General features: G+C 44.6%; 1 protein-coding gene across 1 annotated transcript in view; it reads left to right on the top strand.

Moving 5' to 3' along the window:
• UCHL5 (ubiquitin C-terminal hydrolase L5) overlaps nucleotides 1-25,377 on the top strand; it is a 96,995-nt gene that overhangs the window by 4,697 nt on the left and 66,921 nt on the right. Inside the window, exon 3 of the mRNA XM_088481202.1 lies at nucleotides 22,855-22,960. Coding sequence (XP_088337328.1) covers nucleotides 22,855-22,960 — 106 coding nt within the window. The remainder of the gene's footprint in view (nucleotides 1-22,854; nucleotides 22,961-25,377) is intronic.

Genomic DNA, 25,377 nt, shown 5'->3' with positions numbered 1-25,377 from the left:
GTTGAAAGAGCTTAGGTCTGCCTTGTCTGAACCAGACTGGGTGCGGTCTTTAGCCAGGTCTGTAGAAGGGCTCACAAGGGTTATGTCAGCCCAGGTTCCTCCCATGGCATCGTCCTCTAGTGTCCCTGTTAGGAGACTAATACCGAATCCCCTTATGTGGCATGATCCGGAAGAGGACGACATGCCTGATACAGACGCCAGAGGAAGCAGAGCCTGTATCTCAGGGTGTAGAGTCGCTGATTGCAGCTATACGCCAGGTGTTACATGTTGAGGACATGGACCCTTTGGAAGTTAGGCCGTCTATCTTTAAGAAGAAACAAAGACTAGCAGCATCCTTTCCAGTGTCTGAGAAATTGGATGAGATCCTTACCTCAGCGTGGAAACACCCAGATAAAGTTTCAGATCATCAATTAAACCTTTATCCTACTATCCCTTTCCTGCAGAGAGCAGGAAATTATGCGAAACGCCTCCTTCTATGGACCCTTCAGTGTCACGTCCGTCTAAAAGGACGGTGCTCCCTGTTCCAGGAGGAGTTTCTTTAAAGGAGTCTTCTGACAGGAAGTTAGAAACTACCTTAAAATCTATGTACACTGTAGCGGGGGTGTCCCTTTGACCCGCATTAGTCAGCTGTTGGGTCAACAAGGTGGCGGAAGCATGGGTTACACGGCTTGCTGAGAGCCTTAAGACTGGTGTTCCGGAGGATCTGGCTCCTCTAGCGGAACAGATTTAAAGTCTGCTTCTTTTCTTGGAGAGGCTTCAAAAGATAATTGTAGTCTTTCCTCTAAATCCTCGACTTTGGCTGTCTCTGCCCGCAGACCCCTGTGGCTGAGACAATGGCAGGCAGATGCGGAATCTAAGAGTCGTGGAAGCGCTTTCATTCACAGGGGAAGCTCTGTTTGGAATGGAACTGGATAAGTGGATATCTCAAGCCACAGGTGGTAAGTCCACGTATCTCCCATCTGCTGCTGCTCCTCCTCCTAGGAAACCCTTTGCTGGATCGTTCTTTCGTATCCCAGGGAGACTCGGGGGTCGTGGCAGAAGAGCTCCCGCTATCTCCCGTGGTTTCAGAGGCAAGGGTAGAGCCACTGCATCCTCCTCCCAGCAGGATAAGTCTTCAGTTAAGCCTCCGGCATGACTCGCTCCCTTCTCTCCTGGGGGACCCCAGGGTGGGAGCTCGCCTTCGCACTTTCAAAGAAGTTAGAATCAAGTCTTACCAGGACGCGTTGGTCCGGGACATCATTATTCAGGGGTTGAAGTTGGATTTTCAGATCCAACCACCTCCCTTTTTTTTTTTTCACAACTGGTTTGCCGGCATTAGCGGACAATCTGGTTGTAATACAGGAAGTAATAGAAAAGCTACTGTCTTCTTGAGTAATAGTGCATGTCCCTATCCATCAGCAGGGTCAAGGCTTTAGTTCCAGCTTGTTTGTAGTTCCCAAGCCGGATGGCTTAGTGAGACCCATTCTGAACTTGAAGGTCCGCAAATAAGGATTGAGATGTTTCAAGTTCAAAATGGAGTCCTTGCAGTCTGTCATTGCAGGGCTCGAGAGGAACGAGTTTCTCGTACCCTTAGGCTCTTTTATGTCCAACTCCACATTCCCATTTGGCCTCCTCATCAGGCATTCCTTTGGTTCACAGTGCGTGCCTCTCCTTTTCAATTTCAGGCCTTGCCTTTCGGTCTTCCATCAGCACCAAGAGTGTTCACAAAGGTCATGGCAGTAATGATGGCCCTTCTTCGGATTCAAGGGGTTACTATCGTCCCGTACTTGGACGACCTGCTTCTCAATGCTCCGTCAGTGACTCAATTACTGCAGGACATTTGGGTAACAGTCTTCTCATTACATCACGGATGGATCCTGAATTACCAAAAATCTCATCTACAGCCCATTCAGCGTCTGCCTTTCCTAGGGATGATTTTGGACACTGTGGAGCAGAGGGTATTTCTTCCACAGGAAAAGGTCCCCTCCATCCAACACATGGTGCAATTGATACTGTGTCATCGCAGGGTGTCAGTACACCTGTGTATTCACCTTCTGGGGAAGATGATTGCGACCTTCGAGTCCATCCAATACGGTTCAATGCCTGTCCATTCCAACTGGCCCTTCTCTCTGTGGTCAGGGTCCCACCTTTTTCTTCACCAGCGAGTTCCACTGTCACCCAGGACTCGAATATCTCTCCTTTGGTGGCTGAATTCCTCTTGCCTATTGGCAGGCAAGCGGTTTGCAATGTGGGAATGGATTCTCCTCACCACAGACGCCAGTCTGAGAGGATGGGGGCAGTGACTCGGGGAAGACACTTTCAGGGCCGCTGGACTCGACTGGAGGCGTTACTGCCCATAAACATTCTGGAGCTAAGAGCCATGTTCTGAGCTCTTCAGGTAGCGCATCCTCTGAAGGGCCGTGCCATCAGAGTGCAGTCCGACGGCATACATCAACAGACAAGGCGGCATCAAGAGTGGGTCCGCCATGGGGGATGTAAGTCGCATTCTTCTCTGGGCAGAGGAATTTCTTGTAGCGATATCAGCAATTTTCATCCGAGGGGGGGAAATTGGGAGGCAGACTACCTCAGTCGACAAGACATTCATCCGGGAGAATGGATGCTCAATCCACAGGTCTTTCAACAACTGATTCAGCGTTTGGGTCTCCCTCAGGTAGATCTCAAGGCGTCGAGGTTGAACCATCAACTGCCACTTTACTGCTCACGGACAGGAGATCCACAGGCGGTGGCAGTGGATGCTCTAACAACTCCTTGGCGGTTTGTGTGTTTACCAGTTTCCACCACTCCCACTTCATCCTCGTCTGCTTCAAAGAATCAAACGAGAAAGGGTAAGGGTTCTTTTGGTGGCTCCAGACTGGTCCAGACGGGCATGGTATTCCAACCTACATCTTCTACCGATAGACAACCCGTGGCCTCTTCCTCTGCAAGAAGATCTACTGCAACAGGGTCCGTTTATCTATCAGGACTTAAAGCGGCTTTGTTTGACGGCGTGGCTGTTGAAAGGACGATCTTAAGAAGAAAGGGTATCCCTTCTAGGGTGATTCCTACTATGTTAAGGGCTAGAAAGGAAGTTACCTCAAAGCACTATCATCGTATATGGAAGGCGTATGTCTCTTGGTGTGAACGCAGGGGTGCGCCACCGTCAGAATTCAACTTAGCCAGGCTGCTTCTTTTTCTACTGGCTGGTTTATCAGCAGGTCTTCGTCTGGGATCTTTGAAGGTTCAAATATTGGCTCTGTTGATTTTCTTTCAGAAGATACTAGCAAACATTTCTACCATGGGTTGTCAGGTTAAAACCTCCGTTTGTACCTCCAACAGCCCCATGGGATTTGGATTTGGTCCTCCCTTTTTTTTTTTTTTTTTTTTTTTTTTCCTCCAGTCTCCTATTTGAACCTTTACAGAGTGTGGAATTAAAATTTTTATCATGGAAAGTGTTTCTCCTTTTGGCGCTCGCCTCTGCTAGGCTGTGTCGGAGCTTGAGGCGCCTTCTTGTTGTCCGCCTTACCTCATTTTTCATGAGGGTAGGGCTCAGCTACGTACGCAGTTATCTTTTTTTGCCTAAGGTAGTGTCTGCGTTTCACATCAACCAAACGATTGTGGTTCCGGTGTTTAAAGAGGATTCTTCGGCTTCCAGATCCCTAGACATTGTCCGGGCTCTTCGGATTTATGTTGCTAGGACTGCATCCCTCCGGAAGTCTGATACGCTGTTTGTTCGATATGATATGGCGCGTCCGGGCTGGCCGGCTTCTAAGGCAACTATTTCTAGATAGGCTTGTCGGATTGTCAGACGAATCCATCTGGCTGCATCAAAAGGACCTCTTCAATAACAGCGCATTCTACGTGCTCGGTGGGTCCTTCGTGGGCGGCTGCCCGCGGTGTTTCCCTGACCCAGCTTTGTCGGATGGCCACTTGGTCAGGCCGGCATACTTCTGCTAAGTTTTACAGTTTTGACACGTTTGTGGCATCTGGTTCACAGTATGGCCGTGCTGTTTTGTAGGGTTCTCGGCGCTCTCCCGTCCGGGATGTGAGCTCTAGGACGTCCCCACTGTACTGAGACTCCAGTGTCCCCTAGTGGATGAAGGAGAAAACAGGATTTTGGTACTTAACGATAAATCCCTTTCTCCGATTCCACAGGGGACACTGGACGCCCACCCGGCGCTGTTCCACACGTGTGTGTGTGTGTGTGTTGTTTTTCTTTCTTTAAGGTCTGCTTGATTTGTTTGCATATTTGCTTGTTTGTTCATGTATGTTCTAGCTTCTCTTCTCTATTATTCTATTTTCCAGCTCTCCTTGGGTATAGTTTCTTAAGACTGACCTGTAGGGGGGTATAGAGGGGGAGGAGCTAGCTACCATTCAGATTTAATAAAGTGCCAGCTCCCGGTTATCCCACATCTATACCCCACTGTACTGAGACTCCAGTGTCCCCTGTGGAATCTGAGAAAGGGATTTATCAGTAAGTAACAAAATCCTGGTGGTTTTTTTTTTTTTTTTTCTCCAAACGGCTCCCCTTTTTATATGTTGTGTTATCCCAGGTGTTCCTCAGGTTCATAAAGTACTTGTTATATTAAAAATCAAATTCTGTGCTTCCTATGCAAGTATGTAGGTGTTTGGTTAGAGGCATTTCTAACTTTTGATGGCTCATTTGTAATTAAATTTGCCCTCTGTGACATAGCAAATGGAGGGCCCTACAGGGACCCTTCTTATTGACTGATGCTGAGCATTGTCTGCGGTAAAAGTACAGTGGCATGAAAAGTTTTGCCCCCCTTCCTGACTACCTCTATTTTTGCACATTGTCACACTTAATGGTTTCAGATCTTCAAACAAAATTGGATATACAGTAAAGGTGCCTATCCATCAGGTGACCTGAAAGTCTAGCGTTCAGACCTTCAGGTTGCCGAGGTGCGGTGCCCGCACTGAACGGCGTTCACTGAACACACATGCCAAACTTGGCGAGCGTCGTCAGGTTAACGGGCATGTTCAGTAGATAGTCGGGGATTGCTGGTCCTTGCCGGCTATCCATTACCCGACTTTGAAAACCAAAACCAGAAGATATTGGCTGCATTGTTCACAAATATGTTGTGGAAGACTGATCTCATGTTGTTGGGTATTTTTGGTTGCAGCTGTTGCTGCTGAAGGTGGCACAACCAGTTACGTTTTTCACATGAGTGTTATAGGTGTTAACTTTTTTTTCCCCTATAAGTAAATGAAATGATCATTTACAACAAGAGATGAGCGTCTGTTTTGACTCTGATCTTGCTGCCAAGTTTGGATCTCAGAATGAGGCAAAGCATTTGTTTGTCATGGACATCTCTGCACAGATTAATACATACAAATGTAATTCCACGCTTTTCTTTTGGGAATCGTAACAATTCAAACTTTCACTTTGACTGGTCTCCTTCTCGGTTTTCTTAGTTTCCTCACAATCCTCTCCAGAAGCAGTCATAAAAGGGGAAAAGGAAAAATAAAATGTATAAGTAGGGTAAAATGGGGTGGACAAATAGACGTAATCAGGTGAAGAAGGTGGAAAGTTATTCCAGTGATCACCCAAACCAATTTGGCAAACCAAAATAGCTGGTGGAATAAAAGCTCAGGTGTACGGAGGAGTCTTCATACATCTAGCCTCCTTGCGCGTTAAAAAGCCTGTGACTCTTTAGCGCTGAGTCCTTTTTTTTTTTTTTTTTTTTTGTGCATTTTTTTTTTTTTTTATCTTCAAATGCATCTTATTCACACAGTGATGCGAATAGATTGCACAAGCAGTTTCTGCTTATTAAAATGATATGCGGCATACCTATGTCCTGTGTGCATCTGCGGGTGTATCTGCATGCAAAACACTACGTTGGTGTAACTGACACTGTAACATAGCATATCGTATGCACATACACCTGCAGATGCACAGAGACTATAGGCATGCCGCATAGCTTTTAATCAGCAAAAGCTGTTTGTGCTACTGTTCACATCACTGTGTAACTAAGACTAATTTGAAGGTAAAACGTATCATGAAAGATGCTCGGCGCTACAGAGGCACACCGAGCTCCTGCGTTGTGTGGTGCGACTTGTAGCGCATGGAGGATAGATGTATGTGGATACATCTGTATGCTTACTTGAACAACATGTGTATAAAGCCCATAATGGTATCTTTAAAGACCGTTCTGGGTAAGGAAATTTCCAAAGTGATAGAACTCAGTGTAGATAATCCCACTAACACCTTGTGCATCCACACCAAAGACAATTCTTACATGTATGCTTATATGAACCTGATGTATGTAAGCTGCTGTATGGACTTTTTTTCATCTTAATTCTGGTATAGTTTTATGTACCTGGTTTTTATACAATTTATGCATTTAGGTTTTTTTCATTTAAATAAATGACCTCAATGGTTGCTATATGGATGTTGGTGATTGAATACTGACCTAAGAAGTGGTATATTCGGATTTACGCCAGCGATAAAGATACTTTGATGGATGTATGTGTGTGACACATACATGCATACATACATATTTTTCAGATGCAATGATTTTTCACACTTTCGACCCTGAAAACATTGAGTTTATAAGTAAGGGTGCCAGATCATATCTGATTTCTTCCCTTTGTAAACAGAGGACTTTGATTCAAGTTTTAAGCAATTGCCAAATACTGTAAAATTGGTTTTCCCTGACCAACTTGCTTTTCACCTCCCATAAGATCTTTGATCAGCTGAGAAGAGGTAATTAAAATGAGAGAACTTACCCTTGTTATCTTTCTTCGAAGTCCACAGGGTTGACCTTGGGGTATAGATTGGGAACAAAATCCGGGCACCACGCAGTTAAAGCTTTCAGCTCCCAGGATGCACTGGGTCCACTCTGCCTATAACCCTGCCCCCAAGCCAGAGGCACCTCAGTTTGTAAGTAGCCAAAGGCCAGAGGAGGATAGAGAGAGAAGACTGGAACACTCAAGAACCATACTCGCAGAGAAGGAAACCGGTGACCAGTAACACAGCCCATATGAAGCCAGGTGCGTCAGGGTGGGTGCCCTGTGGACCCTATGGACTTTGAAGAAAAAGAGATAACAAGGGTAAGTTCTTACCATATTTCTCATTTTCTTCTTCAGGGTCCATAGGGGGTCCACAGGGTTGACCTTGGGGATATCCCAAAGCAGTCCTTGTAAGGGTGGGGGCGCTCCTGTGCTGAGAGGAGAATCCGTTGCCCAAAGAAAGCATCCTGAGAGGCAAAGGAATCCAATGCATAGAACCTTAGAAAGGTCTGGACAGAAGACCACGTGGCCACCTTGCAAGCCTGAACAGCCGAGGCTCCACAGCGAGCCGCCCACGAGGGCCCCACAGCCCGAGTAGAATAAGCATCAACAGAAATCGAAACAGAAAGGCCTTCCTTTGTGTAGGCCCCTGAGATAGTCATACAAAGCCACCTAGCCAATGTGTGTTTTGGCCGGCCATCCTTTCCTGTGAAATCCATAGAGCACAAATAAAGAGTCTGATTTCTGGAAGGAACTGGTACGGACCACGTAAATCCTGAGAGGCCAGACCACAGCCGAGAGGACTGGTAACTGAAATGTCGGTACAATAAGTTCCTGAATAATATGGAACTTAAAAACCACTTTAGGAAGAAACACAGGGCGAGTGCGACTCACAACCCTGTCTTGGTGAAATATCCAGAAGAGGGAGCCACATGAGAATGCTCCCAATTCCGACACTCTCCTGGCAGATGCAAAAGCCATAAGAAAGAGAGTCCTAAGCTATAAACCACATAAGGGCTATCGAAACTAGTGGTTCAAATGGAGGCCCCAGGAGGGCACGAAGAACCACTGCCAAATCCCAAGGAGCCCCTAGGGGGGGATAAAGGGAGGTAGAATCCAGAAAACACCCTGAAGGAGGGTCTGGGTACCCGGGAGTGGAGCAATTCCACATCCGAACCAGACTGACAGTGCAGAGACCCGCACCTTCAGGGAGGCCAGGCAGAGGGCTAGACCCAAGCCAGCTGGAAGGAATGCCAGAACTTCTGGCATTCCTACACACCTGAGGATTGTAGCTACAGGCACGATACCATAAGAATTATGTATGCCACATTCTGTGGTAGATCCCAGCAAAAGCTGGCTTATGCGCTCTAAACATCCCGATGATGACAGAGCCAGAGAATCCTTAGGACCACAGTAGGGACGCAGTCAAAGACAAACGATCCAGATCCAGGGAAAGGCAAGGACTCTGAGACAACGGGTCTGGAGATTGAGGCAGCAGGAACGGAGTGTCGATGGAGGGACTCCGAAAATCTAAGTACCAGTGACGTCTGGCTCAATCTGGAGCCACCAGCAGGACAGTACCTCAGTCTTGATTGAACTTCCGAAGAACTCAAAGAATTGAGACCGGAGGAAATGAGTACACGAATTGGAAGGTCCACCTCACTGACTAGGCGTCACCAAAGGTTGCTTCGGTATCTCTAGTTCTGGATCCAAACACCGGCAGTGTGTGATAGCCAGGAGGCCATGAGGACCACCTCTGGGAGGCCCCCTCTGCTCACTAGGAGTTGAAACCTCCTCTTGGAGAAGAGACCAGTCCCTGGGATACACATGGTGACTGCTGAGGAAGTCCGCTTCCCAATGGAGAACTCCCGGAATGAACACTGCAGAGATGGGCGGGAGGAGACCCTTGGTCTATGTCAGAATGTATGACATTCCTGTCATTGCTGCCCAACTTTGAGTGTCTCCTAGATGTAAGCCGCTGTTGTGACATTGTCAGACTGAACCTTTTACGGGTTTACCGTGAAGTATGTGTTAGAGCTGTCTTAGGGCCCTCACTCTGGCCTAAGTTCCAATAAGTTGATTGACAGGGTTGAATCGACAGACATCCAACTGCCCCGAAAAAAGTTTCGGACCGGTCACTGCGCCCCAGAGACTGGCAACCGTTGTAAGGATTACCTAGTCCGGGATCCAAAAAGGGGCGACCCTTGGAAAGATGAGATGGCCATAGCCACCCAGATAGAGACAGAAGCACCTCCGGAGAGAGCATCATCGTCTGAACATTGATCCAATGGAGAAACCCGTTCCACATGGAGAGGATCAGTTTTTGCAAAGCCCTGGAATGGAACTGAGCATATTCTACCCTTCCAAAAGTAGACACCTTGGATTCCAGAACCCGCATTACTGAGTTTAATGACACTCGTCGACTGTGTATACATCCGCGCACTCGTAGTTGAAGAGTGGAGATCTTTTCTGACGTCAGAAGGATTCTCTGATTCCGAGAATCGAAGCAGGGCTCCCAGATGAATCATAACCCTGTGAGGGATTCAGGGAGGACTTTTTCCCCGTTGATTAACCATTTGTGCTTCTGAAGGAAAGCAATGGTTAACTGGAAATGGCTTTGAAGTACTTTGGTGATCCTGCAAAGAGCAGGAGGCCGTCCAGATACAGGAGCAGTCGGATACCCTGGACAGGTGGATTGTCAAAAGCCATAAATCTGGTAAACCCCGGTGGGGCTGTGGACAGTCCAAAGGGCAGAGCCTGAAAATTGGAAGTGGTGCTATGGCACAGCAAACCTGAGAACGCTGATGAGGGCTCTATAGGTACCTGTAGGTACGCGTCCTGAATATCCAGCAATACCATAAAGTCCCCAGGTTCCATAGCTCGGATGATGCAGCGTAGGGGTTCCCTCCTGAACCTAGGCACCTTTAGGAATTGGTTCAGGGATTTGAGATAGAGGATAGGCCAATAAGGACCATTTGGCCTCTGGACCAGAAAGAAAGTGGGGAAACCAGTCCCTCGCTGAAATAGTGGGGCTGGCCTAATTACCCATGCTTACCGCAAGGACTGTATAGCTTTATGGATTTGTAAGGCCTTGTTCGGGTCTGTAGAAGGGCCTGTGAAGCAAAACGTATGGGGAGGCCGTCTGAGAAATGAGAGGGCGTACCCGTGAGTCCCCATCTCTTACCCAAGCATCCGTGGTGACTTGACACCAGCACTGGGTGAACTGAAAATGTCTATCTCACTCTGGGATCCCCCAGATGAAGGCCTGTCCCGTCAGGCTGAAGGCTTATCCTCAGGTCTAGCAGCAGGGCAGTTCCGGGTATGGCTGCCCTCGTGGAGGCCGACAGCCTAGGAAAGAGCTGGCCTTTAGGCTTTCCTTGAGGACAAAAGGACTAAACGGATGTAGTCCGGGGCCTTGTAGTGGAAGTAGCTGAAGGCGGAAATGTCGTTTGATACTGCCAACGTTGCTACATTCTTCTCAAGGTCAGGGCCAAACAAGATCTCCCCATTTATAGGGTAATCAATTTTCAGGTCTATCTTGGAGTCCACCTCTGCCTTCCAGGAGCACAGCCATAGGGTATGGCTGGCAGATACCGTTGCGGACAAAACCCTGGAGGTTAGGAGACTGGCATCCAATGTTGTTACTCCAGCATAGGAAACTGCCACTTGAATGTGAGCAGCAAAAGACATCTGATCCACAGAAACTTTTGAGGGGAAAAAGGTCTACAAATGCATCAGCCCAGCTCTCAATAGCGTTAGCCACCCATGCGATAGCAATGGTTGGACGAGCAACAGCTCCTGAAAGCGACTATACTGATTTCAGGCAAAGCTACCACCTACTTATTCGTAGAATCAGTTAAGGCAGGGATGGGAGGTGTAGTAGTGCTCTTAATCAAATGAGGAACATAAGAATCCACCGCAGGAGGTGATTCCTATTACTTGCAATGACCCTCAGGGAATGGATAACATGAGGCCAAATGCTTTTGTGATACATCTTATGTGGCGATTGCCAGACCTATACCATGTGATCCACTTTAAAGCTTTAAACTGAGGGTGATGTGATTTTAGGTGCAGGTTTGACATCCCCTATAACCAGGATGGACCTGACTGCCAGCACCAAAGCAAGGATATTAATACTTGATTTAGGCTCCCCCTCATGTGAAAGGCATAGGAGTCAGATATATTATCCATTTCTGCCTAGGCTGACTAAGGAGACTCCACAGGGCGTTTTCTTATGCCTTCTTGGGTTTTCCTAGAAACTACATCTACCCAGGGTGGCTGTTTGTGGTAATCCCTGCAAGGGGAAATGACACTGTCGTGGTACCTGAGGAAATTGCATGTACTGTGAAAAATCCTGGTAGGGTGCGACAGTCAGGGTATCTCGCTGTTTACCCCTGTGACAGAGAGAGGGAAGGGTGCATGTTGAGGTAACCCCAAGTGGGTTACATCCATGGGGGGCCGCCAGGCGATCCGCAATGGAGTACAGGATCTTGAGAAAAAAAAAAAAATGCCCAAGGGAGGTCCTTTAAGCTGCCCGGCACATGATCGTACCTTATACATAAACCCTTCCTGAGTCAGATCCTCCTTACTCACACCTGCAGCACATGACTTGCAGGATAGCAAAAAATGGGTGCACTATTGTGCTCCATTTCCTAGACCAGACATATCTGACTAACAATCATTGTGGAAATATTAAGCAGTGCTATACTGGTCCTGACTGGTGCTAGGATTAGCTGCAGGGACCCACTATCAGCGTATGCAACACACAGTTCCATCTAAAATATGGTAACGTGCAGCACGCATCAGTATGTGACCAACCTCACAAATATTGACATTTATTTATTTTTATCTATGTATGTAATATGTGAAGTCTCAACCACCCTAAATACCCCTTTATTAGGGCAGATTGTAAAGAAAATTTATATATAATATATACACTGACAGGTGAGAGAAAAAGCACAGACAGTCAGCGCTAGCATAAGTCACATACAATGCAGAAATATATATACATAAACATGAGCTGTGTGTGTGTGTGTGTACACTGACCCAATAGGTGAGGTACTCAGGGCGAGTGGTCCAACTGCTATCCTTGGAGATCTGCGATGCACCACACAGAGGTAAAAATTACCTCTGGAGACCTCAGAGGAAGCTTGGCCCAAGGAGGAAGCCGCTCAGCAAAGCCAAAGGCGTGCTGAGGAGAGGAGCCGCTGTAACAGGGAAGGCTGCCTCCCCCTGGCCGGCTATTAACCCCCGGGACGCCGGCTCCCGCTGCAGAAACTGAGTCCCTGGTGGTCTAGTGGACATGTGGGGGGGGGGGGGCGGGGGGGCACTGCCGCTACTGCCAGTACCTCCGGTCTGTCCCCAGAGACCGGAGGCAACGAACTGCATAAATAGGCGGCTCACCGCAAGTGGTGACCCGCGACCTTGCCTGTCCCCATCGTTCCGGCACAAGTCCTGGAAGCCCGGCTAGCACAGACTCTGGGGTCCCGCTGACATCCCCAGACCGCGCCGGCGGGGTGGAGGAGCGGCAGCTTGGATGTCCAATGGACAGTCCTACACTGCCGCTCCTGAAGAGTTTTTAAGAATCCATAAACTTGATTCCCCCCCCCCCCCCTGCCTATTTCAGGATTTACCTTGGCTGGCTTTGACGGCATGGCTCTTGAGCCTTCTGTCTTAAAGGCCAAGGGTATTTTTGCCTCTGTGATCTAGATGATGCTGAAGGCAAGGAAGCCTGCTTCCGCCCGCATCTATCACAGAATTTTGCATTCATATTTTCTTTGGTGCTCTCGCAGAAAATATGATCCGAAGGTTTTCAAGGTCTCGAGTACTTTATTTTCTTCAGGCTGGATTAGACTTTTGGTATTTGTCTAGCAACCTTGAGAGTCCAGGTTTCTGCATTGTCGGCTTGGTTTCAGTGCAGAATTGCCCCTCTGCCGGATGTTAGAACATTCTTGCAAGGGGTTCTTCGGTTGTAACCTCCATTTCTCCCTCCAGTGTCACCGTGGGATTTATCCTCTGTTCTCAGGACACTGCAGACTCCTCTCTTTGAATTGTTTGATACGGTGGGCTTGTGATGGCTGACAGCGAATACCCTTTTTCTCCTCGCTATTTCTTCAGCTTGCAGAGTTTCTGAATGGGCAGCACTGTCATGTCGCTCTCCATATTTGATTTTTCATCAAAATAGAGCTGTCCTCCTCACTAAGGCGGGTTACCTGTTTCAAAGGTGGTTTTCCGTTTTCATATAAATGAGGAAATTGTAGTCCCGGCCTTTCAGTCTTCAAACCTGTCTACAGGTGACTTCCCTGGATGTGGTCCGAGCTCTGTATATCTACGTGGGTCGTACCGACTCCATTAGGAAATCAGATTCACTCTCTTTGTGTTTAGAAGGGTTTCACAAATTAGGCTGGCCAGCAAACAAACATACTTTGGCTTGCAGGCTGCGTATTTCTCAGGTCTATACACTTCCATTTCCCAAACAAGGTGACCGCACATTCCACTCTCTGTGGGACCATCGTGGGCGGTTAGACATGGCGCCTCGGCTGAACAGCTGTGCAAGGCAGCCACTTGGTCTTCGGTCAATACTTTTATCAAATTCTATGTGTCAGGATGCGGCCTGGGATTGGCCGCTACTCACCTCTGCGCTGGTTTCCTTGGGCTTAGGTGTCCAGACGCTGGGAGTGGAGGTGAGTGGTGATTGAGTATTCTCCCTGGAGTCCGCTAGGGCTTCCATGCGTGCGTCCTGGTTTCCGGGGTGCCGGGCATGGGCGCAGCCAGGTTGGCTCATATCACCTGACTAGTTTCTCTCAATGATAGTCCTGTGGTCGCTCAGCTGATCTTCTGATCAGCTACCCAGGGGTATTTTAGTCTGACTCCAGGAACAGGAAGCTGCTGTTCAACTTCTTTGTTCCAGTGCCTATGTGTTGCTTCAGCCTGTTCAGTTCTCTAAAGTCTCCAGCATTAGCTTCCTTGCTATTCTCAGAGGGGAATTCAATATGAAACGTAAACTTCGCTGTCGAAGTTTACGTTTCATATCCGAGCTTTTACCTGGGATAAAGTATCGGGCGCGCGCCCGCTTATCCCCATATTCAATATGAAACTAACGAAAACGGGAGCCTGCGAAGTGGGATTTGTGTAAAAATACGAAATTTTCCTTAAAAAAATTGTAGGACCCCCCCTAAAGTTGTAAAAACATGGGATCACTATGGGTACCCCCGTTTTAGCCTGTAAATGAAAGTCGGGGATTTAAATAGCCGCAGCAGTTGTTTTTTTCCCGACATTGAAGAAGTGTTGCAGAAGAGCACTTAGGTTATTTTTTTCATTTTTTTTTTTAAGTGGTCCCATCAAATTTGGGGTACATGAAAATGGGTACTAGCATATTTTGATGTCCCCAAAGTGAGGTTTTAAAAATTCTGCATTTGTGCACCTGCCGCTATAAATCTATTCTAGAAAACACCTGCCGCATACTTGCAGAATAGCCCTGAACCTATTTCCCTATTGTTAAACAAATTTTTTTCCCCCTTTTTTTTTTTTTTTTTTTTTTTTTTACCCCAATTTTTAAAAAATGTTGGGGTGTCCCTATTTTTTTTATTTTTTTTTAATCTTTTTTTGACAGTTATTTTTTAAATGCCGTCATTCCCAGGTGTGCAGGCTATTTTTATTTTTTTTAATCCTGCACCCCTAAACCCCAATTCTGCACTTTTCTCGCCAGTGGTGAAAAGTTATCCCCGTTTTTTTTCATAGACTCTTCGAACCTGCGAAAAGTCTTTGAAATTGAATACAGTGTAAAACTAAAACCTGCAATAATGATGTATTGGGTGCAATATTAACGCAAAGTTTTCACTCCATATTGAATTCCCCTATCAGTCTGAGAGTTAGTTCTCTCCTAGTAACCATGTTTTTCTGTCTGTGTGTCTTTGCATATGTGCTACTGAGGTGTCCGATTACCTGCTAGTACTAATTAGCTCTCAGCTGCCTCTTAAGCATTCCCAGCCAGTCTACAGCTCTGTTTGTCTGTGTATATCTGCACCTGCATATGTAGTTATTCCCAGTATATGCATGTGTCCAGCCTGCTCTGTGTCTGTGTAAGTCAGCATTTCTAGTTTTCCCAGAATAAGCCTTTGTCCATTCTGCTCTGTGTTTCTGTGCAGCCAGCACCTGCATATTTAGCAAACTCCAGTACCTGCCAGTGTCCACATCTCCCTGAGCTGCTGTGCTAATCAGTTCCTGGCTTTCTCAGCGATTCTCAGTACATTTCTCAGTAATCTCATGCAAGCCGGTGATCAGGATTTCTAATTGTGTTCCAGTTTATCTCCAGTGTTCTAGCAATAACTTAATGTAATATAGTTTCCGGTCTTCTGCCATTCCCAGGTGCCTGTCCAGAGGGCCGCGACCTGCTCACTTGGTGCAGCGGAAAACCAAATCCCAGTTGGAGGGGTCACTGGAGAAAACCACCAAGTGAGTTAGACTCTGCGCCTCTGGGCAGGTCTAGCCAAGCCTGGGTTTGGCCGCAACTAGGAGGCCTAGTCCAGTCACTCCCCTAGTCAACCGAACCTCCCGGCTCACCGTCCTCCGGAGGAACACTTGCACCGGATCGTGACACTATGCATTTGATACTTTTGCCTCCCAGAAAGCTTCCTTTGGGTGGCGGATTCTCCTCTCTGCAGGAGCGTCCCCACCCTTAAGGGAACTGCTTTAGGATGTCCCCAAGGTAGTTCCCGTGGACCCTATGTACCTGAAGAAGAAAATATAACATACCTTAACTTTTTTTTCTTCGAGGTCCGCAGAGCACCCACCCTGAAGCACCTGGCCTCAGTTGGTATCTGTTCTTTTGGCCTTTTTGTATCACTGATTCCCTTTTCGTATGCTTGAGTTTTTGTTTACATTGCACTTCCTTCTCCATTATCTGTGTCTTACCGTTAGGCTTGTTTACAAACTGAATGCCTGTAGCTGAGGGCGGTGTGTATATAGGATGAGGACCAGTGCATGCTGGGAGCTCCAAAGCTGTAGCTGTTTGACGCATTTGATCACTCCCAACGACATACCCCAAGGTAGTTCCTATGGACCTTGAAGAAAGTTAAGAGCTATGGTATAACATACCTATTTTTTATTTTTTTGTCGCCCTATCCAATTATTTTCGAAAGAATTGATAAGATAAATCTCATGAAAACACACAGGTCTGCGAGCTTATCGCAGACCCTAAGTATTTTCGCCTTTTCTGGGGTAAAATAACGCCACTTATCGTGGATTATTTTTTGGGACACATAATTTCCCGAAAAATAGCCACGATAAGTGCCGGTGTCGGGGCAGCACTTTGGGGCTAATAGGATAGCCCCACCGTGATCAATTAGCAGCGCTAATTGGATACTCCCCATAACGTAGCTGGAGTTGACCTATGTGGAGTTTTTCTCTTTACGTGGCCCTTTTGCATATCACTTCAAAACTAAATCTTTTCCTGTTGACGTCAGGAGGAAAAACCACTAATGTCGTCTACAAGGTAATCTTATAAGTGAAACAAAAAAAAGAACTGCACTATCTGTATCACTTGGAATGTGACAATGGAAGTAAAACGTATTGACAGATAATAAAAAGATGCAGCCAACATAAAAATCAGAAGTCACCTGATTTTTAGTAAATCCAAAACAGTAGAAAGTTGTCGCAATCTAAATAATACAATATTGAAAATGGACGTCAACCCTAAATTTGTAGTGCAAAAATGCAGTGGCAGATGTAAATAAAATAATAAATGTATTCATGTAATATACAATTAAAGATAGTTTCTCCAGTATATCTATCTTTTTATTGTGTTACATGAATAAATTTATTATTTTTATTTACATCTGCCACTGCATTTTTGCACTACAAATTTATGGTTGACGTCCATTTTCAATATTGTATTATTTAGTTTACCTTGAAAACAGTAGAAAGTTGTCGAGATCTTATAACATCTCTGTTTAAAGACTAATCGTAAACTAAAAATTGGCAGGCCATAGTTTATTTCTATGGCGCTTTTCTCCATCGGGACTCAGTCGCTTTACAACATCAGAAACAAAGCACAGTGGTTTAGTATTACAGAAAGAAAACAGTCAACATAATGGGTATGGTGGACGTAATGCAGGGTTGATGGAGCCATTTCTGGTAATCCCTTCCACGGATTATATATCTCACTCTCGAAGGGTACCAGACGAGGCAGCAATTTTGGGGGCGCTACATAGGTTACCCTGGGTAGAATAGGTAACACTTGGGAGAGATAACACAAAATGGGGAAGTTGCAGCGTACTAAACCTAAGAGCAGGGACCTTTATATAGCCAGCAGACCCAATAATTTTTCATCCCACCGCAGGCGTACAAGGTGAGGCAGCCATCTTGAAGGTTAGTGTGTGAGATACCATACAAGGAACAAATACAGGTCACTGAAACGTGCTGTGAGTTATGCACTGCATGAATAGATCCACAAGTTGCAGCCATCTTGGATGGACTGCGTAAGTTACATCTGGCAGGATGTGCAACTTGTAGTAGTATAACATCTATGTGGAAAAAAATAAGGCTGAATACAGAGGCAAAAATAGCAGCATTAATACAAGGGTGATGGCAATATAATTGCTATGGAATGGTTAATTTAAACTAAGACAAAGATGAGAGCAAAATTGCACCAAGAGTCATGATTTGAAGACCATGACCCAAGGTCCATTTGAGGGACACCTTGCCGTGTCCTTCAGTATGCCCCATGGATCAGCAGCTCACACTGGGAGATCAGACAGGAGTACTGTGTATCAGGTGGGCTGCGAGCTGGATCTGGGATACAGAAGCAGGCACAGTCGAGGGGCACAGTGAAATTGGGTGTTGTATGAAAGCAGTCCTTAGGAGCAGAGATGGCTGGCTTTTTTTTTTTATCTGGGTTTCTCTGCAGCAGCGTAGTAAGATTGTCTACAGCATACTTATCTGACAGTCTTTTCCTGCTGGTGTATTTCTTCTTCTTTTTTTTTTTTCACCCATTTTCTTTTATATCGGTTTTTATGTCTATATAATATTCTAGTTTGCTTGCTTCGGCACTGTTCTATAAATAGATTTAAAATGAAAATAGTTACACCTGTACATTCATTAAATTGATTAGTGAGATATGAGCCTGATCATCATCTTCCAGAAAAGAAATGCTAAGCGTAGAAGGAGTAAGCCACTAAAGTGTTGACCAAGACAAAGAACCAAAAACCAGGACCGCAATGTTCGCTGTTCTTAAAATGGTGAAGTTGTGTCCGGGCAACTAGACCTCCCCCCCCCCCCCCCCCCCCACCCCTGCATTTGCTTATGGTACAGCAAGGGTGAGCATTAGCAGCATTGTGCATTAGTTACTAGAGAATGCATAACTGTGAAATGTATTGCCTTTATTATGTAATCCTGCTGTCATATAGTCTCCAGTAATTTATAACGAATACTACTTTTTGGCAGAAGTGGTAACTCCATTTTATTTATTTTTTTGGAAAATTCAGTAAATCACACCTAAACGTTTTAAGGACTTTTTATGTTAGAGTGGCAAAATAACACCGTATATTATGCCATTATAATTACCCCAGAGTGCATTAATCAGTCCATCCTTCCGTGACCCACTGCACTGCGATATTACCACATACAATTGTCACACTCTCACATTCCACAGCAATACATGTTTTCTTCTTCAGACATTTTAAAGTGTAGTAGTCTGATTTATGTGACGTGATGAAAATGCCTTGTGCTACAATTTTTACTACATTAAATTTGTTATTACTAAGAAACATTACTCTACACTTGCCGTTTATGATGGCGTCCGACAATGGTATAAAGGTGAGTCCAAGTCGAAAATTTTGGCGTACAGACTCTACAGCCCTGCATTTAGCTTTGCTGTAACTTTAAAAGTGCTTTTCGGAATTGGGTCATTATACGTCAGTTCAACCCGGTGTGTCCACCACCCATCTCTGATTTTTACGAAAATGTTTTTATTGAAGTCAAAAAAACCTGCAATACATCTCAAAATATTCATTTTTCAATTAAATTATTACTAATGGCAGCTTATTTATTCAGTTTATTTGAAGTATTACTCGCATTTATTAAGAGATCACCACAAAATTTGGACCCCTAAGGTAACTTTTCCTCCTGAATCCAAACCAAATTACTTTATCTGCCTTTTTTTTGAATTGCAGCAAAATTTCAAGATTTGGAACAAAATTGAAAACGCAAAGTTAAATCAACATTAGAAATCACAATATTTTTATGTGCTTAACAAAGGTATACATTACTACCACGTAAAAAATCTGCATGGTACTCTGTTTCATAGTGGACCAAAAAAAAATTATGACGTTGACGTTCGAATACTGTTGTACCACATACATAATTTTTTGTGTGGCAGTAATGTATATTTTTGGTGATCTGATATGGAATGAGGTGTCAAGGTAAGGATAGAGAGAAAAGAACTCTGTTGGGTGAGCACTCTGAGAGATGTAATGGTTATATTAAAAATTAACTTTTAATGTTTAATTAAAATATTACTCTGTCATAATAGGCAAAAATAATGTAATAAATGTGAGTTTAAAAAGTTGCTGTACACACTATTCCTTGTAAATACATACACACTGTGTTTAACTGTAATCATACTACCGGCAATTGGTTTAAATGGTATACAGAATGCTACCAAACAAATATTACTGACGTTGTATACAAAAATTTCAAGTTATGTAAAAAAAAAAACCCATAAGTGTAGATTAGAAGGTATTAGTTCCCCTTACCTAGTTATTTAGGGCAAAATATGAAACCGTTAAATAGTAAATGGATATAATGCTAGAATTGCTGAAATCCCAGGACTTCAGTTTGTCTCCACATTAAAAAATCTTTAGAAGAGAAAATAATGATGGTCAGGGTAGAGAAGCTGCTACTTCTGATTCTGCTGCTCCTCACCTGGGCCTAAGCTCATCTATGAGGAGTGAGAGATCATTGAGGGGCAGGTTGCCCTTAGAAACAACATAACAGTGATATTGTTGAAGGTCTTGCTAATTAGCATAGGACCCACAATGAGAGCATTACTTAACCTGAGATAGTCAGCAGTTAATGCAGAAATAGAAAAGGTATTGATGTTACAGATACTAATATTAATTGACAATTAGTTTGTATTCCAAAAGAACACAGTTAAGCAATAGTCATACATTGTACTGCCATAATTGTATGTATCCCATTGTGCTGAATTGAATCGTGCCCATTAACTCTTATCATATATCATATCAAATATGAACTCTGGAACCAAACCAAACAACAAATGTCCTCCTGGCCTTCAGGAGATTAATTTTTTTTTTTCTTCTTCTTTTATTCATGTCCTCTGTATAACAGAAGTGCCTACTATCCAAGAAGTACTGGAAGGCAGTATACACTGTCTTCTGACTCTTTTAGGAAAATTAGACTACTACAGGACCCAAACAAGGGGAAAATGATATTATTGTTGACTCAACTTCAGCTTTGTTTAAGTTTTGAAATTTCATGGTTTCTTTTGTAAATTATATATGCGGTACAACAGTAATCTAACATCAACTTCATTATTTTTATTCTCCACTATGAAATGGAGTACAATGCTGATTTTTTTTTTTTTTTTTTTTTTTTTTGTGTGGCTGTAATGTATATTTTTGGTGATCTGATATGTAATGACCCAATTATATATTGGAAATATTGACTGTCATACACAGCTCATCTTTCTGTAGAGAATATCTTGATGCCAGGATGTAGAAACACTTTCACGTAGGCTAAGTAGATTTATCCCAAACCTGGCTGGTTTTGCCTTAACACATTGCTGTTTTTAAAAACAACTGCCAAAAAATCTACATCATTGCATATGTGGTTTGCTCTTTACCAATTGAGCTGAGGATGGAGTGCATGTAACAGTAATTTGTAGACTTGCATGAAAGCACTTGACTTGAATGATCTGATAAACAGGGCTATTGAAAAAATGACTCGTGAATTTGAAACGTGCCATTTTTACATTCATTCAGCTTTTCAGATTAAAAGAAGCAAACCTTGTTTTTGTATAATTTCAGTGGGCTTTGCTTTTTAATTGTCCAGCATAATATAGACTAGTTGTTTGCTATCTATTCAACTGTTGGGTAACTCCTATACGGTTTTTGGGTTTCACTGTGATGTGCTCTGTACAATTTATCATTGTCAGTGAATGTTTATCTTATATATAAAATTCATTGGTTTGTTTGGTTATATGTCCGATTATGCATTTAGACACCTCTGCACCGATTTGGATGAAACAAACGCTAGGTGGTCCAGTTGCTCCTGGTCCCAGTCAGACCTCCCGTTGGTGTACGCTGGGCAGAACTTCGGGGATGCTGGCCAGAACTTTAACTTGGAGAGCCTGTACTGGGCCTTCCACTGGATGGATTTGGATGAAAACTTCAGAGGGGTGGGCAGTAGGTCTGGAACTCCTATTGGGGTCCCGGTCAGAGCTCACGGTGGAGTGCGCCGGGCAGAACTTTGACCCAGGGAGCCTGTTCTGGCACTTCCACTGGATGGATTTGGACAACATCACATAATAAAACTTAATAATTAAGATTTAAACATGGGCAATGCCGGGTACTTCAGCTAGTAAATATATGCGCAAAATATGCAACACTAAGACAGGTGCCAAAATTAAGTACCTTTTGAGCAGTGTTCCGCCTTACCAGGAAGTGGCAAATAATAGATTACAGTTTTGTGTTCGTTTGTTTTGGGTAGGGGGGGTTTGTATTCAAGTCACACTCTAATGGTGCTCTTGCTGTATGTTTGGAGTCTTGGTCCTGTTTTGCAGTCTGCATATCATTTTAATCAGCAGAAGCTGCTTGTGCTATCCATTCGCGTAGTTGTGCGAATAAGACCCATTTGAAGGTAAGAACGCATGAAAAGATGCTCTACGGAGTCACGCCAAGGCATGGCGTGACTAGAAGGGCTGTTTAACGCCCCAGGAGGCTAGATGTATGTGAACCCATCTGTATCTTGCGTCATCCATATTGACACGTTTCATTCACTGAAACAGAAGCATTCCCATAGCATAAAGTTCCTGCCACCATGCTTCACTGTAAGGATTGGATGATGCAAAGCCAAAACATTCCCTTTCTGTCTCATCAGACCACTTGGATGTGGGTCTCACATGTTTTATGGCAAACTCTAGGCTTTTTAAGTGTTTTCTTTAGTATTTTCATTTCACTACCCCCTCATAACGGACAGGTTTATAAGTGTCAGGCCTTTCATTTTTGAATATGCAGTCTCTCGCTTCACGGTCAAGGAACACTGTGTTGTATAGGCTTTCAAACTTAGGACCTCATTCAGTCCCGCTCGCAAGCGGGTTGATGGTGAGGGCCTGCACAGCGCTTTCAGTGCGCGTATGCAAGACCCGGAGCGAGCGAGAAATTCACTCGCTTCGGGGCTCGCTACAAACTGGGTGGCTGTCTATGTTGATCGACAGCTCGCCCTGTTTTGTAGGTGGGGTGGCAGGACAAACGGAGGCGTTCCTGAAGGAACGCCTGCCGTTTGTAGGTGGCCCTACTGGCATCACCAGTGATGTCAGTAGGATGCTTCCTGCTCTGTTAGAGCAGGAAGCTACCTGGGGCTTGCGGCAGAGGAGACCCTACCGCAAGGGTCTCGTAGCAAGCCCCGATGGTCTCTACCGTCACTTGGCCGCTCGCTAAAGCTGTGGGTGGTAACCCACAGCTTAGCGAGCGGCCAAGAGGCCGGCTTCTAAAAACAAAGCGGCCTCCCTCATTAAGAGCGAGCGGCTCTGAATGAGGTCCTTAGACAATGAGCCACGATATAGGCACTGAAACGTTGCTGATTGTATAACTTTGGAATAAATACTTATCACAAGTCCTATGCGTGCTGCATCTTACCGATTTTTTTTAAATATATTTGATTTAAAGTGGACACTTTGGTACAAGTTTTAAATATGTACAATCTCTTCCTACTAATCTTCCTGTTAATGCAGGTGTGTCAGGAGTCAGTTTGTTAAAAATAAGAATCCCATGTGATGTTGCTAGATTGGCTTGTCCTGTGATAACTAACCACATGAGAAACTTGACTGATTAATGGTATTGTATTTGTGACTAAACTAAAGCAGTATTTTAATCTACCATTCTATTTCAGACCAATGCAAGGTTTAATTTTCCTTTTCAAATGGCAACCAGGAGAGGAACCTGCCGGATCCATAGTTCAGGACTCACGTCTGGACACAATATTTTTTGCAAAACAGGTATTGGAAATCTGTATACACCATGGCTACATATTATTTATTTTTATTTTGTGGGCTTAATCGTACTGTTCAAAGATTCAATCTGGACTTCATTTAAGGAGCACTGTGTCCTCTTTATTTCACTCACCCACCACAGTCCTATATTGCGCAACAGGGCTTTTCAATAGGGGGCAAGTGACATCATTAATAGTCGCCCTCCATCAGGTGGGAGGCTGGGCTGCTCAATTTCTCAGTCGTCATAAGCTGCTGAAGTAGCAAATCTTGGTAGCCAAGGCATCAGGCTGATTTTGCTTTGTACTCTATGTACAGGGTGCCTTTCCTGCACCAAGTTATCTGGAGGTTAGTTAGTATCACATTTACTTGCCAGTAACTCCAATTATTACCCTTTTACGTGCACATTTTCTGATGTCTGCTATGAGAGACCAGACTTTGCCTATATGAGAACGCCCCATTACAACCCAGATCTGCCTCTTCAATTGTATGTGTGTAGATGCGACCAACATGTATCACCCATACAGTGCATCCGGAAAGTATTAACAAAGCTTCACTTTTTCAACATTTTGTTATGTTACAGCCTTATTCCAAAATGGAATAAATTCATTTTTGTCCTCAAAATTCTACACACAATACCCCATAATGACAACATGTAAAACATGTTTTTTTGTTTTGTTTTGTTTTTTTTTTGGTTTGTTTTTTTTAGAATTTTGCAAATTTTATTAAAAAAAATAAACTAATGGTGCCTACACACTTAGCGATGTGCTCACGATCCCACGATGTGTAAGATTTCCCCCTGCGCTCTCCCCGGGAGCTCCCCGGCAGTCGTGGGCACGATTTGGTCTAAAAAGCTGCCAATTTATGCCTTCTAAACTATCCAGTGCATCGTAACTTAAATTTTCAGATCTGCCCAACAGCATGGCAGATCTGAAGATGCAGTGTGCAACCTGCGGGGACGCGCATCGCATTGTGATCATGAGTGGGGACTCACGATTTTTGGCATATTTTAAACTATCTGTCTTTCCGATGCGTCCGTATCGTCCAGATCGTGTAAAAATCGCTGCGTGTGTAGGCACCTTAAATTGCATGTACATAAGTATTCACAGGCTTTGCTCAATACTTTGTTGATGCACCTTTGGCAGCAATTACAGCCTCAAATCTTTTTGAATATGATGCCACTAGCTTGGCACACCTATCTTTGGGCAGTCTTGCCCATTCCTTTTTGCAGCACCTCTCAAGCTCCATCAGGTTGGATGGGAAGCGTCTGTGCACAGCCATTATCAGATCTCTCCAGAGATGTTCAATTGGATTCAAGTCAGGGCACTGGCTGGGCCACTCAAGGACATTGAGTTGTCCTGAAGCCACTCCTTTGATATCTTGGCTGTGTGCTTGGGGTCGTTGTCCTGCTGAAAGATGAACCGTCACCCAGTCTGAGGTCAAGAGCGCTCTGGAGCAGGTTTTCATCCAGGATGTCTCTGTACATTGCTGCATTCATCTTTCCCTCTATCCTGACTAGTCTCCCAGTTCCTGCCGCTGAAAAACATCCCCACAACATGATGCTACTACCACAATGCTTCACTGTAGGGATGGTATTGGCCCAGTGATGAGCGGGGCCTGGTTTCCTCCAAACATTATGCCTGGCATTCACGCGAAGAGTTCAATCTTTGTCTTATCAGACCAGAGAATTTTGTTTCTCATGGTCTGAGTCCTTCAGGTGCATTTTGGCAAACTCCAGATGGGCTGTCATGTGCTTTTTACTAAGGAGTGGCTTCTGTCTGGTCACTCTACCATACAGGCCTGATTGGTGGATTGCTGCAGAGATGGTTGTCCTTCTGGAAGGTTCTCCCCTCTCCACAGAGGAATGCTGTAGCTCTGACAGAGTGACCATCGGGTTCTTGGTCACCTCCCTGACTAGGAGTCCTGGGGGTTCCGAACTTCTTCAATTTACGGATGATGGAGGCCACTGTGCTCATTGGAACCTTCAAAGCAGCAGATATCTTTCTGTACGCTTCCCCAGATTTGCGCCTCGAGACAATCCTGTCTCGAAGGTCTACAGACAATTCCTTGGATTTCATGCTTTGTTTGTGCTCTGACATGCACTGTCAAGTGTGGAACCTTATATAGACTGGACATGATTTTGAAAGGCATACACCTATCAACTGAATTTACCACAGGTGGACTCCAATTAAGCTGTAGGAACATCTCAAGGATGATCAGTGGAAACAGGATGCACCTGAGCTCAATTTTTGAGCTTCATGCAAAGGCTGTGAATACTTATGTACAAGTGATTTCTTAGTTTTGTTTTTTTTTATTTGCGAAAATCTCAAACTTGACATGTTATCATTATGGGGTATTGTATATAGAATTTTGATAACAAAAATTAATTTCTTAAATTTTGGAATAAGGCTGTAACATAACAAAAT

The sequence above is a fragment of the Taudactylus pleione genome, unplaced genomic scaffold, assembly GCF_031769625.1.
Source record: "Taudactylus pleione unplaced genomic scaffold, aTauple2 ptg000266l, whole genome shotgun sequence".
Taxonomy (NCBI): domain Eukaryota; kingdom Metazoa; phylum Chordata; class Amphibia; order Anura; family Myobatrachidae; genus Taudactylus; species Taudactylus pleione.
This window is presented reverse-complemented; position numbering and strand designations above follow the sequence as displayed.